Raw genomic sequence first — 20,927 nt, 5'->3', positions numbered from 1 at the left:
GCAGCTTTTCAGAAGAAAAGCATAGCTTCAGGTTTTTGCTGGCACTTTCATATCTGCAGTGCATTATTAACATCAGCTTCTAAATCTCCGTGAATCTGTCCTTGTTGAGCTCCAGCCTTGCTTAATAAACTTGATCCTTACACTTTTGGTAAACAAGATAATGTTCAGTGAAAGAGAATATTTATCCCCTGTACAATGTCAGGGCTGTGCTCTATAATGAGCGTAATTTCCTGCTGCCTAGTTCTCCTAGTGGCAGACCATTTAAAACTGATTTGGATGTGATGTTGGAGAGGGTGAAAGTGTTTTCAATTATTTTCCCTTAAATCTGGCAAGTCTGGTCCTGGGCAGTGTTCGCTGGCAGGGCTGCCTTGCAGAGCCAGTCACCAGCCTGCGAGAAGGAGCAGCTTGGAAGAGCTGCGTTACTGCCTGCTGTTTGAAACCTCAAGCACAGAAAGCTATTTCAGCGTTTTGAACTCAGTGATCAAAAAGCATGGCTTAGGAGGATCTCCAAAAAAACAGTAAATGGCCTTGGAAAAGACATCTTTGAAAAATCTATTCAGTTGGGCTTCTTTTTATCCGGGCTCATGTTGTTTGTCTGTCTCTTTGTTGCTGTGACAGATAGAAACTCGCTTTGCTATATTTATTTAAATGGCAGGTACGTCCTGTATCATTAGGTCTGGGATTTGAGGCTTTAAAGAAAATAAGGATAGTTCTTAATACCTGGAAGTTGACAACCCTAAGTGTCTGTCTCCTCAGTGTTACATTTAGGCAATCTTTTTTAAAAACAGGATTGAAGTATTCCTGCTTTCACAGGGATTTGGCTTCCTGATACATACATAGTTTAAAGTATTTGACTCTGAAAAATCTTAAAGCTTTTACATGCAAAATCTGTCGTCCGTCATATTCAGTGGGTCTTCACCTAATGCTGTCTTTGGGACTGCAGATGTAAGCAGGTGGCTACCCTGGTGTTGGTCAACGTCAATATTTTGACATGACCAAAAAGTACTGACATCAATCATGTCAATATTTTACATTACAATTCCCACGAGCACCACTCCAGCGCACCAGAGGACCTTTAAAATATGCTCAAACCTACCTTTGATTCTGACAAAGAAGCTGGCAAAGAAACGTGTTGTTATTTAGATGGTACAAATAATATGTCTTAAACTGAGGCAGCCCACTCTTCTTCCCCCTTACCCTCTCGCAGGTGGGATGAAACGGGTCGGTACGCCTGGACCGAAATGGCTGTGAGCATCTGTTGGGACAAATATGGCTCCCCGTAAAATTCCCACACCGAAGGGGATGCCAGTAGCTGCCTTTTTTTCCCTAGTTTATTTTTCTAAGCAAGCATTTTGACATGCTGTGTTTTCTTTGATACCTGAAATTCCAGTGCAAGGACTTGTTCAGTATTTCAAACAAATGAACAAACAAAAGCAAAGGATCCTGTTGTTGTAACCTCCAGTAGCTTGTACCGAGAAATTCTGCCTGATAAATAGTAACGTTGTGCTTTATTCTTCCAGGGGCAGTAAGCCAGAGATGACTGACAAGATGTCGAGCTTCCTTCATATTGGAGATATTTGTTCTCTCTATGCAGAGGGCTCAACAAACGGATTTATTAGCACTTTGGGGTAAGAACAGCTGTTCTCTTCTACTAAAAACATCCATAAGAAGGACTAGCAGAACTCAGCTAGCTATCCTGAGCCTGACTCCCAGGAAATACTGGGTAAAGCAAGGTAGCTTTATGTACAGATTTGGCCCTAAATGTAAAAACGGCCTAAGGCTGATATGGCAAGCTAGATGTCGGGAGGATGGAGAGCATGTTGATGGCTGTGGTGTGGTTTTGATGTCCTTGGTGGGGAGGAAGAAGCTTGTCAGGTTAAGGTGTGGGTAGAGGGAATGAATGCAAGCAAATGATTTTCATGTCGTTGTCTGTCCCGTGTCCATCCGTGTGTCCCGTCCTGTCCCTCCCTGCCCTCCCCAGTCAGGAATGAATAGGCCCCAGTGCAGTCTGCTGATTGGAAAAAAGGATGTAGCATAGGCAATGTAAGTAGTTTTAAAAAAAAATAAAAAATATGTCTATATAAAAAGAAGAAGCCCCGAGCCAAACCATTTCTACACCACTAACTTAACCACTGTGACTAGTTTTGTCTTACAGTATTTGAGGTTTCTCACACGAACAAAATTGTTCCTCTCCAGGCAAAGGAGAACATGTTTTGAATCTTCAGCTTTGCCAATGGTCAGCACCCCGGAGCTGTGGTGGGAGCCGTGCCTTGCCGGCTCCTGCCCCCGGTGTGCTTCCCCACAGAGCTCCTTTGCGCTTTCTTCTGCAAAGATGTCAGAGTAGGTGCTCTGTAGGAGAGTGCCTCTTAAGCAGTGAGGAGCGTATGCTACTTCATTAAACAGAAAGTAGCCGTTCACATAGGAAAAGGAAGAGTTTGCGGAGAAAAGCCGTGGAATTGAAATACAGCTCTGAAGAGTGACAGGTTATGTTTTATTCTGCTCAACTGCTGCTGAGGAGAAATCTCTCCAAACATCAGAAGCTGGCAGAGGAGCTGTGTGCTGATTTGGAAGACCTTGCAGGCGGCTGGATGAGAAGCTCAGAGAGCACATCTGCCACCTTGTTTCGAAGCAGTGAGAAATTAGAGGGAGGGAAGTAGCATGCATGACACATTGCTGTGGTACGTCAATACTTGAATGAGTAGCAAAGAAGCAACCAGGAGGCTTGATGATGTGGTGAGTGGGCACGCACACAACATGCTCTTTCTCATTTCCAGTAGCCATAAGGGCCTCAGGGTGGGTACAGTGACAGCAAATTTTTTGATGCCTACTGTCCAGATGCATCTGATAAGTGGAGCTCCCAAGCAGGGTACAAAGACAGCATCCTGGTAAGTCTCTCGGCAGGAAACGATGGGCTGGAATCTCATCTGAGTGACTCCAAACTAACTTGTAGGTTTAGTCCTCTAGCTATTAGGATTCTGGAAAATAAGGGGGCAGAGAAGGAAGCAGACACTGAAGATGCACCATGATCTATTATAGGAAAGAGAAGAAAATATGGGATGCTGCCAGAAGGGAAAGAAGGTATGATAAAAGCAAGGGATGTAGTAAGTAGGGTTGGTTGAATAGTATTTGGCGAATGTATTTGACAAATTTCCCAGGTACTCGTCAAATATGACATGTACACTCTGCAGTATTCAATCAGCTGTGTAACTGGCCAAATACTATCTACTGAAAACTGGCAAAATGAATTAAGCGATACTATACATTTGGCTATTTTTTTTTCTTCCTAGTATTGAAGCAAGTTTGGCAGTAAATAATTCCAGAACAAGTAGAAAGTTGTTATGTTATGTTTAATCCCATACAGTGCATGATGAACATTATGCGGTGGCTGTGGCTTTTTATGGCATTGCTGAGCAGATATTTTTCACCATGGGTAGTCCTTTTAGACGTTACAGGCCCCAAGCACATGTGTTTTCTAGGCTTGATGAGATGTTCTTATGGCACTTCTAAAGATCCCTTAGTGTTACAAGCATCCTCTTTGATTTGATTAGTACTGTTTTAAGGTAACTGCATTATATAATGGCCACACATCTTCTGAGCCTAATTTAAGCCAGAAATCCCAATTGCTATATGAAACATGAAATGCATTATCATCTTAATAAGCCTTCATAATCAAATTAGTTTTGTCCCATATTTAATTTAGCCTTTGTCCTGGAGAAAATTAAAGAAGCAAAAGGAAAGATTCAGTTTAACTGTACTCTATACCATGTGGAGTTTTGACAGTCTTATGTCATAACAATGTGTAATGACTTGTTCATGTGGTTAATGAAGGTTGAGAAGCAGATACCACTATACATTCTAACGTTGTTCTAAATCTTTGAAGAGTGTTCCTATTTAATATTCCTATGACATGACTGTTGCTTAATCAGGACTTTACTCTTGCTGTTTCCCAAACTCAGTGCTGTCATCATTATGATTACCGGTGTACAATATATCCTCTTTTGTGTTTTTCACCCTGTAAAATTTTTTTCTTAGTAGTTTGGGAAGTTCCTCTTTACTTTCAATTTAATCTCAGGATAAGAGGGATATATTGCACTGAGATTATCTCTGTGGGGGATGATCAGAGTAACCCATTTGACTTGATATTTTTTTGGCCCTTTGTTTACTAGAAGCAGGTGTTTCAGTCAGCTCAAATATTAATACTACCATTCTTGTTGGAGCACATATATGTATATATAATACTGAATAGGGAGAAAATCCATGGGGAAAAAGCAATTTACTCTGAATGTTTGCATATGCAAATTTTAGATGCATAGAACTGTTGAGTCCACTTAGTCTCTCTGATCTCTTAATTTTTATGCACTTCATTATTTTCCATAATTGTTGTCTCAAGATGCTCCCTGCATGTAACCAGCCTCTGCAAGGAACAACTCTCATATTCTAGGTCTCAATCTTTCTCAAGTTGATTCTGCATGAGAATGGACCTCTCAAACCTTTAAGAGCTTGGAGTTTTACTTTCTACTTTTGGGTAGAAGGCCTCTTTGACAGATTGGTTTTAAGGGGCCAAATTGAGTCATTTAGGATCAAATCAGAAACTACAGAGTATTTGGTTACAGTTGCATTTTCACAATTTGGAAATAGTGTTTGATAAAAGCGTGATTCCATGTTGATCCAAAGTGTGCTAAGGGCAGAGCAGTGGGGACAGGTGCATCTTAACTGTTTTTTTTTATTTTGTGGGATTTGAATTGACCCTGTGGGTTTTTTGCTCATGTGTATTCACAGGAAGCTCTGTCCTGGCATTCCCTATTGGAATCTCTTGGGTTCACTTGTCCAATTCACCTCCTTCCTGGTAGAACAGGAGGAGGTTAGTTTGATCCTTTGACTTATCTCGTGTTTGTGACTGGTGAGCAGGAGGGTATATTTACGCCTTCCTTTCTCTTGGGAGTCAATTTTTATTGTGGCAGTTCCTGTTTCTGCCTTTTTCTTAATACTTGAGGGGTCATAGGGTCAGTGTCCAGTTTGCATAGTCGTCATATTTTCCTGTTCTCTACCCTTCCTATAAACCCATTTGCAACGTTATTCAAATCTGTCCAAGAGGCAATAATTGTTCTAAGGTTGTCTCTCACCTAACTAGAATATGGGCTGTTCTGTCTGCACCTCAAGGAGGGGACATAAAGATGATGCAGTATACAGGAGCAATGACTTATTTATTGTCCCACCTATCCAGGAGCATAGCTCTGGGCAACAGTAAAAATTAGCTGCATGCTTCTTAGAAGGATTTGGCATAAGTTGGCATTTGGGGAATGTCTTCTGCTGAAGTGGCCACTCGGATAAAACATTGCAAATAAACGACTCTGGTTTTGATAACAAGGATGTAAGCAATTGCGAGGGAATAGAATCTCACTTTACCTCTCATTTCTTTGCAGCCTTGTGGATGATCGGTGTGTTGTACAGCCAGAAGCAGGAGATCTTAACAACCCACCCAAAAAATTCAGAGGTAAGTTTGTTAGGCAGCTTATTACCCTTCTGGTTAGAAATTGTCCTTCATTTTGTGCAATCGTGTAACTATTTTTGACCTCCATGCTTTCTATAGAATATTTTAGTGTCATCTTCTTCTGTGAAGGGCAACTCATGAGGGAAAAAAAAAAAAGAAAACATATATATATAAAAGTGTGAATGTCTATGTGAAGTGAATTGTGGGACTTAGAATGGTTTGTGAGGGGTAGAGATGGGGTTGCCAGTTAAGGTTGGCTTTCAGAACTGTTTCATAACTTTTCAGAACAGGGTCCCTGTAAGTTTCATTTCTTTTTCTCCATACATGCCATTTGGTTACCCAGTACCAAACCTATTTCAGAGAAGAGGAAAATGAAAAGGAGCAAATGTTTGTAACAACTGTTGTTGTTTAACCTCATTCGATATTAACTAGGTTTGACTTGGCTTTCCATTCTGCCAGGAAACTTTTGCTTAGTGATAAGAAATTAATGCCTACTTCTTTGCACAGTTTGGCTAAGGCTGATTTGTTTAAGAAAAATCTCAAGCAGGAAGAGAAGCACTAACTGGGATTTTGCCTGGAAAAACCTTCTTAAATTATCTCTTTTTGTTTTTTCCCTTCCCCCCTTGGTTGCATCTTTTACCCAAAGGATAGCTCAGCCAAATATTCTAAAAATTCGATCTACCTTTTACTGCTGTTCTCAGATGTAGCAGCAACTGTTTGTCTTGTTTCTTTGTTGGATGAATCTTGTTTCCTTGGTTATGCTTTGCCTTTATCAGGGGCTCAGAATTAACCATAATTCTATCCACGTTTGGCCAGGACTGCAGGTGATCGCCCTTGAAAATCATATACCTTCTGTACTGCTAGTTTTATATGCTGCTGTTTGGGGTTTTTTGGGGTTTTTTTTGCCATGACACGAAGATGTCTCATATAATGAAACTCTCTTTTTAGAATATTGCTGAAGTCTGTGAGTTCTTGTTGGTTTTTCTCCCTTTTTACTGGAAAACTAAATAGCTGATTATTCAGATACTAAAGAGGCAACCTGGGGAAGTTTTAGCATTCAACGTTAAGCTCTCCAGAACAACAACAATGGTTTTATGTGAACTAGAGCCCTGACTCTAGGCATTTCTTGATGTTAAAATCATATGAAAGAATAAAGCCAGGTTTGACTGAGACTGCTGGGTGTAGAAGGAGGCAGGGGGAGAGAGAAAAGAATGAGAAAAAGGCAATTCTTGCTAGCACAATTTAGGGACTGCAAGTACAGAGACACATTTGTCTGGCACAAAACATTGTGGTTAGGCATTGTAAATGTTCTCATAGTGCTTATAATTTATACATGGAGAAAGAATGGCGTGAACCTTTTCCAACCTTCGTAGTTACTTCACTACAGCTTTCATGGGGAAGTTTATGCTCAATGGTAAAAGGCAACAGAAGTCATAAAATTTTAGCAGGCATTTCTGTTATTTATACACATGCTTTATAAGTGTAGTCTAAGATAAAATGCTTTCCATGATAAATAAGTTCAGAAGAAGTAATAATGAAGTTTATCGTACCATCTTCAACTCAAATGGAAAATACCCCCTTTTTTTTTTTATTACGAAGTAAAGGCACCCAGAGGCTTGTTTGCAGTGTTGCACGGGAAGTCTCTGACAAGGTCAGGAACTACAGCCATGTCTCTGCAGTCTTACTTGGTATTTTTATGACACCTTGCAAAAATACCTCCCTTGCAAATGGAACACAAGGTCTTCCCTAAGGTGCATTTATCCAAACAGCATTTACATTTGGGATATAAAGCAACCGTGGGCATCTGATGAATGTAATTCAGTAGTCCCAATATTTAGTTTTGTCATACTTGAGATTTAGTCTTCATTGCCTTGGGCAGTGTCACCGGTACAGCGGATTAGTAGATCAGTAGCACAAGATACCTTTTGTACAGTAGCAGCCTGGGGTGGACACTGATGTGGAAATGTTCCACTCTCCAGTAAACTTTGTACGTGGTGCCTGTGCTTGTTCAATAGTTTCATATACCCCATTCTAGTCATCACGGCCGATAGGATCACTGCAGTTTAGGGCCTGAGAAGAAGTGTGACCTTGGTTTGAATTCAAATAGGCGCAAAACACTGGCACTGGTAACTGAGAAGTAACTTTTGAAAATCTCATTAGAGCGGGACCAAAATTAATAAAATGTGACTTACATTATAGCTTTACACAGTACTGGAAAAACGCCTCTATGCTATAACCTGTTTTATACCTATGCGCGAATCCTCTTTCAAACGATCTGTGCTTCAAGGTGTCCTGACGCAGGTCAGTCAAATCTGAAGTCACCTTCTGGGAGGAATACTGAACGTGTGACTTTGTGGCCAGTCTTGAGGATCTCTCTTTGGGTAGTATTTTTAGGAAATGTATTCCTAAGCTACTCTGAGCAGATCTCTCTTCTGTGGGCAGATTTAAAACGGTTGTAAATATAGTTTTCACGCTTAATCAAAGTGGTGAGAGATATCTAGAGGCAAGATTCAGTGCTTGAGATATGCATACATGACTCTAAGAAAATTCAGTGTGAAACTAAAGCATATATATCCAGTAGCAAAATTAATCCATCCTGCTTTTTTTCTTAGCCATGGGTGTTTCAGGTTTTAAAAAGTCCTGTTGCCTAGGCTACACTTCATCAGTTGCATCTTGTGGCAGCAGCAAGGCCCTGGTCTAGAGGGTGGTGGTTTTTCTTTCCTCTCTACTTTAGACCCCTGAAATGCAGCAGAGCTGCTGTGCACGAAGTGGTGGTGTGTACGCACCATCCTTCTTTCTGGAGACAGCCTCTCGTACGAAAGGCAGTTGACAGTAATACTTAGCCATGAGTATATGCTGTCACTAAACGCTGATAACCTGCTTGTGGTGTGAAAATAGTCCCTGCCTGAGGAATGCATTTCTAAAAGCAAGCACTTCGTAGCTGAAACGGAGGTGGGTTTTGTGTGCTAGTAAGTCACTCCTTTTAAAAATGTTGGCTTCAAGTTGTCCTAAGGAAAATTCAGTGAGGGAAGCTTGATGTGTGTTTGGATGAACTGGATTGAACAGAATGATTTGCAGCGGCACGACTGGAGTCGGAGATGGGAGCGATAGAGCCTTTCAGTCTGCTTGGAGGAGAACGTGCAGAGGTATCCTGAGGACACGAGGGCTTGCTTTGTTGACAAAAGTTGTGGAAAAAGTAGGCTGACATTAATCTGGTGGTGGTGGAGCCCTGAAAGGGATGAAGTGCAAGAGGAAGCTGAGAGTAAGATGGGATAGCGTTCAGGTAAGATTTGGAATGCGGCGTAGAAGTGTAAATGAGACACTAAAAAAATAAAATTCAGAGGGTGTATTAGATGGGAAAAACTGAAGTGCCAGAGTTGGAAAGAACTGTAAAGGAAGGTTTTAGTCCAGCACCCTCAAGTTACTATGAGTGTTTACCAGTAGTTATTTCACGTATTAAATGCTGTTGTGCCTCTAGGTCTCTAAAATATTAGTTTGATCACTTGAGGGTGTGAAGGCTGATTTTCTTTTTTTCCTTCCTTTTTCCCATCCCAATCAGAAGTAGATAGCACCTGAAGTTAGTGGTTTGAGGTTGGGTGGTAATGATGGTCTGTGAGATTTCAGTGGATTTTTTTTTTTTGTTGTTCTGGCATTCTGAATGCACTTTAAATATGGTGGTTTGAGTGTATGGGTTTTTTTCTTCAAGTACAGTGTTTCTCTGGCCCTTCATGTTTTCAGCTCCAACTAGTTCAAAAGTCCTCTAATACTGCCTTGCAAAACATTAAGACTTAAGAGTACATTCATTAGGGTGTTTCTTTTTAAAAATGTTAGTATGAAAATTCTTGCAAAAGAGTATTTTACTTGACTGGTCTGAATATACTGTGTACAGATGAGATTCCTGGAAAAAATGCTAGTTGTACAAGTCTCCAAAAAAAGGAAGAGTGTGACAGTTCCTTGGTTATCTGCACTGCTTTGAACAACAACAAAAAAACATTTTATGTATTTTATAAAGCTGGAATCGCTGCTCTAATTGCCATCTTCCAGTATGAGTGTGCATCTGAATAGTGACTATAAATGAACATCCTTTTAATATGCATGGGTTTATGGGGAAAGTATGAACTACAGCTGACCCTCTAGCTAGGCTAAAAGCACCCGTGTTTCGTACTTAAATGCACAGAGACGGATAGCTATTTTGCAGATTAAAGTCAGACGTAGCAATAGTGGCAACGCTGAAGCAGAGCCCAAGGCTGATAATTTTGTGCTTTAGCTGCTGCTTCTGTGCTCTATTAGTTTGTATGTGCTTTTGCAGAGGTTTTATTTGTGTTCAGTTTGTATTGGAACTTAGCGCTGTGCAAAGCCAAATGTGTTTGCTTAATGCAAGACACTGCTACTACACCAAAACAGTCTGTCTGACAGCCTTCTCAGGAAATTCCTTACAGCTCTTTATTTGGGATGCATATCTGTCTGCCAGGGATCCAGAAGCTTTGCAATAGCTGCATGAAATGCAGGGGAAAAGGGCATTTACTGGGTTAATTTGTCCAGCAGCTACCTCCTTCCAGAACATTGTTTTAGTAGTTGCTGGGCAACACTCTTTTTTTGGCAAGATGTTCAAGGAATGAACCCATATCTTAGACTTAAAATACCCTCATGGTGAAGCAGAAGATGAATAGTTCAAATTCTGTTTGTTCTTTTGATCCTAATCCATACTGTATTCTCTTTCTGAATATTGCCTTCACGAAGCCTTTGGTTAGGTTTGTCTGATGGTGTTAGGGGCTAGCACTGAGGGTCTCTGTCTTTGAACTGCAGGTTCATCTTCAACAGAAGAAACTACCTGGGCACTACAAAGAAGCTTTAATATATAAATATATATGCATATAAAAAAATTACCTGCATACATGCCACAGTTCTTTTGATGGATTACTCTTAAATTCGCACTGTGCTCAGCATTGATGAAAGTCAGTATGCTTCTCCTTAACAGAAATGTTTTGAGGCACGTTTTGTTCTTCATAGCTTTGCCATCAATGACCTGAAGCCTATACACTACTGCTTTGTTTAGTTTAAAGGAAACCATATAATTTATGCAGCACTGATAGAGGCTGTGGAGTTGTGTTGCATACATACAGGATTATTTAGCCTTATTTAGCCAATGCAGGCTTGTTTATAGTTTGGCATTAGAACTGAGATTAAGGGAGTTTTCAGTTGAAGGGTCACATACATGGTTTTCCCAAACACTTCAGAATATTAAAAAACAAACTAAAACAAATACCCAGATCCCTCTGCCTGTTAGTTTTGGAAAAATATTAGCAGCATATAGAAGTGCACTTTCTAGGCAGTAAGGTAGTTCAGTGCCGTCCCTTGTACTCATCAAGGAGAATTTTTTGCAGTATAAGCCTTTACGTATCATGTGTTCAGCTTCAGATAACTGTGTAGCCTCAAATCGTATTGCTCTCCATATGCTCTCCGTGCATACTTTTCCAAATCTACTCTGGTGAAAGCGATTATATCAGCTTAGGTTGCTTTTTTAACTTTGATGTGAAATAGTCTGAATTGTGTGACTTTCTGCATATATTAGATGAGTTCAAGTGGGTGTTTTGCAGAGGGTTAAGGGCATATTCCTGGAATGATGGTGAGAAGAAGAAAGGTGTTAGACCTGAGCTGCATGGCCAAGTTTAGGCTCCTTTTTCTCTTTGAACATGGGGTTTCTAATGCTGGTGAAATCTTTGGATATATCAATTAAGTGCCTAGATTCTTTTAAGGAATATTTAAACTGATGTCTAAATATGGCTTTCTTCTCTCTGATAACCATATATTAGCAGATAAAATAGCACGATTCATTTTTCATGTAGGACGCAGAACTTTTGAGAGTGCTTGAGTGCTAAGTTCAAAGCTTAGCACGGTGACCTTGAAGAGAAATAAATTGTTTGCAATAGAAAAGTGACTCCTTTTCAGTTTTGAGATGTCCAAGACAGACTAAAATGCACTCGCTGAATACCAGAAGTAGGAAGTGGGGCAACAATAGTAAACACCTACTTAATTAATTTCTTTGATTTATTAAGAGCCAAATGCCATAAAAAGAAAAAATCATGTTTCTTAGTCCCTTTTCAAAAAGGGTACCAAGATCATGGTTTAGTGTAAAATCAAAAGAAACTTTACGGTTGGCACGATGGGAGAGAAAAATGATAAAAATACAGTCTAATGCTGTGCCTGTAATTTCTTTATTTAAAATTGAAGCATTGGCCATTTTGTGTAGGCAGAATCTTTCAATCTTGCTGAATTAGGATATAGTTATAATATCCAAAATACATTTTTCACTGCCTTGATGAGGAATCCTTTAGTATGATTCTAAGTATTTATAGAACTGTACTAGAAAACTGCCAACTGCTAGTACGCATTTGAATTTGATGCCCTTTATACGATGAAGAAATCCTGAGCACTGTCTCTAAAATGTGAATCTTTAGCCCACTGCATCCTACATACAAGCAGATGTTACAGACAATTGTCACTGTGGCATTTAGGTATTTCAGAAAAACTGAAAGGTCAGAAGTGTTGCATTTTCAAACAGACAAATGTGCTTTGTATCTGCTAAAGCTTGGAAAACCCTGGGAGAGAGGGAGTCCTAATCAAGAGTTGATGCATCACGTACATGAGCACTCCCAAGCCTCCTTTCTTTCTGCAGCTCAGGCGGTAGGCAATGTACGCTGTCTTCTCTGGTGACTTCAGAGCGACATCATGAACACCTTATCTCCAGACATTTTTAACCACAGGTTTTGTGGTAGTGCCAGGTTCATCAATGGTAATTACTTACATGGCTTGCCATGTTAGCGAGCAGAGGAGGTACTGGAGCTTTCCCCTTATGAGCACAGTTAGAGAATAGGTGTTATACTCTCACTTGTGTAGCTGCTGTGTCCTATAGTTTATTATTTAAATGTGCAAAAGTAGCTTGCATTGCTTTGAAATCCGGTAGTGATTGGATGCAGGAATCAAAGGGAAGCTTTTGGGTTTTTGGGTCATGGAGAGTGAATCGGAAAGCTGGGTTTATTTAATTTGCCACATCTATTGCAGTGTGGTTCCTTACTGGCCTATTAAGCAAGTCAGGTTTGTAGTCTGTTTGGTAGATATGCATGCTGAAGCACCAGGACATCCTAAAGACATCCCAACTCCATGATGCTGATGTGCTTTGCTGAAATAGTGAATAAATGACTGGCTAAATAATTATTGATTTAATTGATATGGTTTAGCGTGGGTCTAGTGATGTGGTGCCAAGACCGTAATGGGAAAGGTCTGTGTGGCACAGATTACGGGAGGGTCTGTTTAACTTGGTGTAAAAAAATTGTCAATACTGAACAAGTAGAGGAGCTGGGTCTGTTTGGAATACAAGGCACAGGCTGTGAAGATTGGCTGGGTTGTGTTTGCATGCTGGTCTGTACTGAGAGTACTGTGGTCAAACAGCTGTCTGCCAACTTCTGGTTTTAAAGTGCTTTCATCTTGGATGTTTTGCATCTAGATGAAGGCAGAGCAAAGCCCCTTTGAAATAGAAAGTTGCCATTAATATGCATAACTGGAATGCTGTATGAAAAACGCAATCTGTTGGTTTAGGTACTGCAAAAGAGTGAGGGGGGACTTAACTGAACTCCTAGTATGAAGTTTTATGATCTGTGCATTTCATTTGCCCATCTGAAAAATGTGGGTGGTAGTTCTGTACTGATGAGACATTCTGTGCAAAACGACAGGGGAAAGGTACTGGTGTAGTGACCATTTCAGAAAAATGAAGAAATAAAGCAAAGCGCTGGTTTGGATGTTCATTCTTTTTCAACAGCTCTCGCAGGTCTGAGCTTTTTCCCCTGTGGAAAGTTCAGGGTATTTCAGGTAGGATTGAGGGGAGGGCTTGCCAAAAAGCAGTGCTTAGCTATTAAGTAGAACAGTACTGTTAATAAACCTAGCCCCAACCTTGTAGACAAAAGAATACTGTGCCTTTGTTGCCATAGTTTCAGTGCAAAATCTGACCTTAGCTACAATAACATTCGGTTAGAAAGAACTAGCTAATCAGTTTTCTAAAATTAGTGTGTTCCCTAGTACATAAGCCAGTATGAACAGGATATTTAATGAAATATTATACTTAGTCACAAGAGCCCAAGGGAGTGAAATGCCTTGATGAATTGTGGGGGTGGGGTGACATTGGTGCATATCTTTTAATATAGCAAAGTTATTAAAATTTGTGGCTTGCTTAATATTTAGGGTAGCTCAACTGTTGTGTTATTCTGTGCACTCAATCTACTTTGCTTTGTTCCTTTTAAAAGCTCTCAGAGTCTGTTCTGTAAGCTGGGAAGATTGAGATGCTGGTGAGTCTCATCAATACTAAGTACTTCCAGAGGACCTTCAAATAAACTTCAGAGCTAGTGTTGTGCTTTTTGTTAGTACAGCCTGAGTGCTTTGCAGATGAAGGAGACTTACTTGTATAGAAGGATGCAAATACTGAAGCAGATGGATAAAGTCATGAAGTTTGTGGAAAAAAACTGTGTGTGAGGGAAGCAGTCTCCCAGGTATTGGGTACTAGACATCTTCAGCTTTTCACCAGTTGTCTGAAGTGTTGAGAAACTTGAGAGAGATTCAGAGAGGGGCTGGTTGGTAAGGTCTGGCATGTAAAATATTGCCATCAGTCCAGAACACCTGACTTGAGAGTGCATTTATTATGCCTGAGGCTCACTGACCTAGCCTTGGGTGAGATTTTATCAAACTGTGGTAACCAAGCATCAAAGATTGTTTCTTGGCAATATGGGAACTGTGATGAATTATCAGATTTTCTTATGTGCAAGTTGGTTATTTGGGCATTAATAGAAGAAAAATACGTAACGTGCAAATTTGGGGTGGGAGGCTGGGTGAGCTGTCTTATTCAGTTCTCTTTGAAATTTAAGTTTTCATGCAGCCTGCTCAATGTTTCTGCCTGGCTGAACCCTATTGCCCACGTAGCTTTCTGGAGTCACCAACATGATAGAATTTTTCTTATTGTAGGTCTTGAATGGTAGTTTGCAGCTAAGGAAGCTGAACTGCCTGCTCTGCAAGTCTGACGTACAGGATTGTGCTAGTGAAACGCAGCTTTGCTGGCGTCTTGTTGGCAGTACCGATACAAGAGCCTTTGTCATCCAGCTCTCCATCCTGACTTGCCTGCTGTATTGCACAGTGATGAGCAGTGTTCCCTTACTGCTTGGTGCCTGAGAGATACCAAATACATGGGAATAAGATTTAGACAAGGAGCATCTAAAGCATCTGAATGATGTTTACCAATTTGGTGGGAGCTTTTGTTATTTCTGTTAGCCAGAGTGAGTTACTAATGAATTGTCACCTCTTCTGACAGTGCCTTGCAGTTAAGGTTAAAAGTGCTACCTGTAATTAGTCAAAAGCAACTGTAATTTACTTCATTAATTTCCTGAGACTTAGCTTTGGACTGTCCTGGATGTGTAGAAGCACAAAGGTTTGGTGACAAATGCAGTGGAGTTCGATTCAGAAAAACATTTTTCACCTTGAATGTGCTGACACTTGCATAGCTGAGCTGTCAAGCAGATCCTCTTGGCTCTCCTGGTTTTGCTTCTGCGACATGTAGCTTATGATTCCTGATATGGCACGCAGTCGCAGGAAGCTGTGATCCATATTCTTGGATTTTCCAATTAAGATTTGGATTAGCATGTTTATGCTTAAGGGTTTCCATTTTTCTGCCTTGTAAACCCAGCTGCCTTCCCCAGTAAACTTTAGGAAACCATATCTAGCTTTTACTTTGGCAGAGGTATGAACAATATTCTTGTTCTCGAGTTTTTTCCCCTTTACATTTTTATGTCGCCAAATTTGATTTCATCTTAGTCCTTGACTTCATGTGATCGTGAGGTGTTTCATTTTCAGAGGGAGCAGATAAGTATGCTGTGACACCCCTGAGGATCTCGTCTGTGTCGAACTCTTCAGTGAGTCTGTTCTGTAGAATCTCACTTCTCTGTTGCTTTTAGGACAGAATGAAGTTCTGTGCTGCTTGCAATAGCAGTTAAGTTATACTGAAAGCTTCAATTATTTTACTTTACCTAAAAAATAAGGCTTTATATTTTGAAAGGACTTAAAGTTCAAAAATATTTTTGATTTAGGTTATTTATTTAAGAAGACAAGAGGTAAATATGCTAAGTACCCATACCACAAGGTCTTACAGGTACTGTGTCCAAGTGCCACATGGAAGTCATTAGTCAAAGAGGAAACCAGCATCAATCCAAAAGTTAAATAATTTCACTTCTTATTTTCTGGGTAGCCTGTTCTTCACTGAGCAAGAGTCCTGACTGAAGCGGTGGTATCTCCTCAGCTGTGAGCTCAGGGAAGTAATGCTGTAAGTACTTCTGTTTGAGAGCAGTCAGAAGAAAAATGGTGAGGCTGCCAGCATAGCCAGCCATAAAAATGTGCTGTTATGAAAGCCAGACCTTGCCAGTTGTCTTTGGTGAGCAGTCTGTGACACTCGCATCTTCCTCTGTTCCCACATTGCTGCTGGAGATTGACTACCCTGTCCTCCTTGTTGCAGAATTTAGATTAATCTTTCGAGATGAAGTATAGTACTTAATGTGTCAACACCTGAGTGTGATTTCTCTTCCTCAGTTATTGATGCATTAATAGCACCTCCAGCTGAGTTCTTCACATTGCTGGGTGGAGATCAAGGTGCCAGTGCTAATCTGTCAAGCTCCTTGTGATTTGGGACTTGTCTAGGTAAAAAAATCTCCAGTCTTTCCTGTATAACTTCAAAGTTTGTGATCCAAATGCTAGGAAACAAGTGAGTTGTTGGTGAAGGTTCTTGATACTGAAAACTACATTGCATTTTTTGTGATCCAGAAAGGAATTTGCTGCTTTGAGGTCAGTCTTGAAAAGCACGTACTGATTCTTTAGGATTAAACTGGAAGGTTTGTTTCCGTGCTTGACAACTGACTGGCTGGGGTAGAGAGTTGCAAAAATCCCAGGTTAGCATTTAGTGGCCCCTAATAAATACAACCAGTATAAAGAAGCCTTGTGTTTCTCACCTAGAAAAAGTATTGTTTGTAAACATGCCTATGCTGATTGTTCTCATTTGCTTTTTTTAAAAAAAAAAAAAATTGGCATATGAGGAGGCTGTTTCTTATGCACTGCACTTGCCTTTTAAACTTCTGACTTTGTGGTCATGGCAAAGGACAAAATGCACACAGTGTTGGCGTAGTTTTGTGGAAGCTCAGGTGGAGGCTTTCTGCCAGCTGGTAACTGGGAATGGAGCTGTTTGTGCCTCTACCTTCAGCTGGTCTGGATGCAGCCTAGCAGAGAGAGATGCTGAGAAATCTGAGCTCGGTAGCTCTTGTTATCTTGCTGTGAAAGTCAAAGCGTTTAAGTTGGCATGTCTTGTGAATGTTTCAAACACTAGAATAGCCATTACAGATTGACTGACACTAAATGCAGTGTTCCTTGAAAATTTTATTCTAATGAACAACTTATTATTCAGTCAAGTAAGAGAGTTACTTATGTGTTAGGACTAACACTTCCTTCATACCTAATTTGTGAAAATAATCAGTGCTGAGTTCTCAGTGTTGGCAATTATCATCTGTTTTGATTATATAATATACAGAAGTTCAATGAAAACATAACTCATTGTATTTTGGTTGAAGAGTCTTTCTGTAGCTCTCAGTCAGATTTTCAGAATAAGAAATCACCTCCAAGCTCTACTGACAGCAGAGAAACTGTGACATTGGTAGAAAATGCTGCTACAGGATCCTCTTCTGCTTTAATGACAACAAATTATCTCAGAGTCAGATTTTATTAAGGATACAGAATGCTTTGCTATGCAAGAGCAATCTGGTAGCACTTAGACCTTGTATTTAGTGAATGTCAGCCCTTTTATTTGTTGAGGTTAAAAATTATACAAGGAAAAAATAAACACAGAACTTGTAGGCATGAGGAAGTGAGAGAGCTGGATGAGGGAGCAGCCATCCTGAAAAGGAGAAAATCTTAGCTATATCTACAAAAATCCTTTCCCTCCCCTTCAGAGCAGTGCATGATCTCTAGCCAGCACCAGTTAACTCCAAACAACCCCAAAAAGCAGCGGTTCAGGCTGATGGTGGCCTGGCAGTCTCTGGGACAAGGGTAGGGGCTCAGTAGAAAAGGGTTGCTTTGTGTTAGGGACTCCAGTCCACAACTGCTCCTTATGCCGTAAAGCTGCATTTTATTTTTGAAGAAACAAGAACAAATCTCAGTATTATTAGAATGTAACCAGTGGAAAGAGGAGAAGTTTAGTCCCCTCTCTGCAAACCTCTGAAGTGAAACTGTTAGAGCCTGACGATGCTGGGTTACTGACCGTGACCAGAGAGAGGACTGAGCTAGGTACTTACTTTGGTGTTTTTTAAAACACCCCCCAAAAGCAGAAGTTGCAGTACTGGTTGGGCGAATGCTCCATCAGTCCAGCCTGGAAGTTTTGATTAATTGGCACCAAGGGCTGCAAAGAAAGGCTGAAGAACCAAGTGGTAGATTTGTGATTTTTGTGTGGTTGCAAATGGCTTCAGCACAGATGGAGACGACTTTCTCAGCTACAGAGTTTTTATGGTAATTTAACTAGATGTTCTTGTCAAAAGCATCCGGGTGCCTTTGACTTCTTGCTCATGTCTTAACATCAGTATGAAGCAAAGGTGCTTTTTGGAGCATACACGTACATGCAACTTTTCTAGGGTTCGTGTTGACTTATTTAGTTTTATCCTTCAAAAGTGCATTTTCTGTATTGATTAAAAAGCAAGTAATGTGTCTCATATTCACGTGGTTGGAACGAAAGCTGATAAGAACTTGAGGTACTGTACTATAAGAGTAACTCAATTACCACATTTTCCTGGGAAACAAAAATTGTATGTTTGCTGGTTGGTGTAGGAGCATTTGGCTATGGAGACACGATGGTGGTGGCATGCCCTGCGTGTGCTCAGTGCTGAGCAATACATGGGAGAATATTCCCTGCTGCAAAGTACATACTCTCCAAATAGGAATGGCAGCACCCTACGAGCTAACATGTTAGGGATTGGAAGGTAAAGTCTGAAGGCAATATAGGTTTTGCGGATAATTCTTGGTTATCATTGACGAGTTTTAAAATAAGACATATCCTCCCACTCCTTGTCAGGCAGATGGCCTTGGTCATGGAGAATGACAATGAGAAGATCAGTCAGATATGATCTACAAGATTTAAGTCCAAATATATTTTTTTCCATATGCTGTCAGTCATGTGCTTAAAGTTTTTGTGTTTTGTGAAGATTTGGGAAACTCAACATGATATTTCTGCATTGGGATCAGAATTCGTGTGCAGAGAACTCTTTGGAGTTTAAGAGCTTATTTGTCTTACAGTCTCCTTACAGGTTTGCTTGCATGTGTGTATATATATTACACAAATAAAAATTGCAAGAGAAGGGAGTACACTATATATAGGTGACTTTGTATTTAGTTGTAGTAGTTTGTTATGAATATCCACTAATATGTGACATCAGTTTTTTTAAATCTTAATATTATGGTCGACATTTAATTTCTAATTTTTATCTGATGCAAAAATTGAGAGGGTATTTTCATATTCATTTGGTTTTAGTATTTAGCTGAAGCTGCCTTGGAAGGTCAGCAGCCATCACCATAGTTTTTCAGTCTTCACAATCCTCAATGCTGAACAGTAGTTTTCAGGACCTTGAAGGCATATGGGTAGCAGAGAAGGCCATAAAGGGAACAAATGTAATTAGTGCTTTGCCTCTATGAAATGTTTGATCGAGGGAAAACCCTGCAGCTGTGTTGAGGTTAAACTCATTTCAGGCTGTGTTTCCAGAGGGGTGCCACTATTCACGTGTGCTGCCTCTGCACCCCAAGCCAGCATCCATTAAATGGGAAGCAGGAGGGATGGGAGAGAGGGAGTAGCGCAAGGGAGAGAGGAAAGCCCTTAGCAGGCTTTTGAGAAGATGGTGAGTTCATTTGGGATTTTTGTTCTTTTCATTGGTGAGAATAACTGAATGTTCAGAATAAAACTGGAGAAACTATTTTATTCTTGTAACTTCTCCAAGAATGCTTTATTGAAAAGAATATGAAAACATTGAAGTTTTTCATTTTCTGAAATGCGAAAGAAAAAAGAAACACAAACCAAAACTGTGGGGAAAACTGTAAAAGTTCTTGGGGAAAAAAAACCTCAGAAAAAGTGGTTTGGTTTGTTATGTTTTGTTTTTCAGATAGCTTCCAGGGGGAAGGGATTTCTGTTTGCACAAATTTCTTTCTTTCAGCTTTCTGTGTTTAAAGATTTCATAACTGATAGCTTGCATACATCTGTGCTGTATTGAGGATCTTTGTGATCCTTTGCTGTGGTTTGTTCCTGCCTAAAACGCAGCTGTCTGATGATAACTGGGAAGGGATTGAGTGGAGCTGTCTGCTTCTCATGCAAAATTAATTCCATCTTGCTGTACCTTGCTTTCCCTTCAGGTACTCCCAATGTTTACATTTTCTGCTTTCTTTATTGTACCTTTTCTGTGCAGAAACTACTGGATTTGTTTGTCTGCTCTGTGGTTTTGGAAGTATAGTGAACCTGGTTGTTGTTTTGGCCCTGCTGCTACCATAGCTGTAAAACCACAGTTGGAGGTAGTGGGGAGGGGGTGTTAATTGGAGAGTTTGAAGGGGGGAAAAAAATAAAAAGACATGGAGGTTTTACTAAAATCTCAGATTAGTCACACAAGTCCATTGCCACAGACCATTTTGCTTGCAATGCATGCAAAAGCATTGAGAGTCCTGACTTAGAGAAGTACCTCTGAGACAGTGTGGTCTGAGATACCAAACAGTTAACTACTCTATAGAGCAATGTGATACTCATACAGGGTTTAAATTATGGCTAATACAGGATTAAAGTTAAACATTTTGTTGGGAACTAGACATCAAAGTACTCAAAAAAAAAAAAAAAAAAGATAAAAAAAGGGGGGAGAAAAAGCGTCAGGAAAATGAGTTGCAGCCTTAGACTTAAAAACTCAGTAACTTTAAAAGGAAAACTTTAATCCTTCAGAGATTTTGAACTGCCTGTCACTTATGTTCCTTCCTTCAAGTCGTGGTTAAAGGCTCATTTCAGAAAACCACAATGACTCAGCTACTTTGAATATCTGCTCAGTTAGCGTGGGGCTCATGTTGGAAGCCCTAAGATTTTCTCCCACCTCCAAAGATGGTTTTTATTGGTGGATGCTTCATTGGAGGTATCTTTTGCACTATGCTAATTTTAAACATACTTTAAATATTTAGATTTTTAAAGAAGTGTAAAGGCATAGTACCCTGATACTGGTAAGTAGAAAGGAGAACGTTTGTTTATAAATATTTATTATTTTGCAAATGCAAAGGTAAGTTTATCTAGATTATTTTTTTTCCACATTGGAAAGTGACTGCTTCAGAAACAGTGCTGTCTAATGTTTATTGC

At 40.1% G+C, this 20,927-nt stretch overlaps 1 protein-coding gene across 1 annotated transcript in view; it reads left to right on the top strand.

Annotated features, from left to right (window-relative positions):
- Positions 1 to 1,536: 1,536 nt before the first annotated feature.
- ITPR1 (inositol 1,4,5-trisphosphate receptor, type 1) overlaps positions 1,537 to 20,927 on the top strand; it is a 165,127-nt gene continuing 145,736 nt past the window's right edge. The window contains exons 1-2 of the mRNA XM_010570399.1: positions 1,537 to 1,628; positions 5,424 to 5,494. Of these exons, the coding sequence (XP_010568701.1) occupies positions 1,537 to 1,628; positions 5,424 to 5,494 (163 nt within the window). The remainder of the gene's footprint in view (positions 1,629 to 5,423; positions 5,495 to 20,927) is intronic.

The sequence above is a fragment of the Haliaeetus leucocephalus genome, unplaced genomic scaffold, assembly GCF_000737465.1.
Source record: "Haliaeetus leucocephalus isolate CR32 unplaced genomic scaffold, Haliaeetus_leucocephalus-4.0 Scaffold2, whole genome shotgun sequence".
Classification (NCBI taxonomy): domain Eukaryota; kingdom Metazoa; phylum Chordata; class Aves; order Accipitriformes; family Accipitridae; genus Haliaeetus; species Haliaeetus leucocephalus.
The sequence above is the reverse complement of the archived record's forward strand: the minus strand, read 5'-3'. Positions and strand labels throughout refer to the sequence as shown.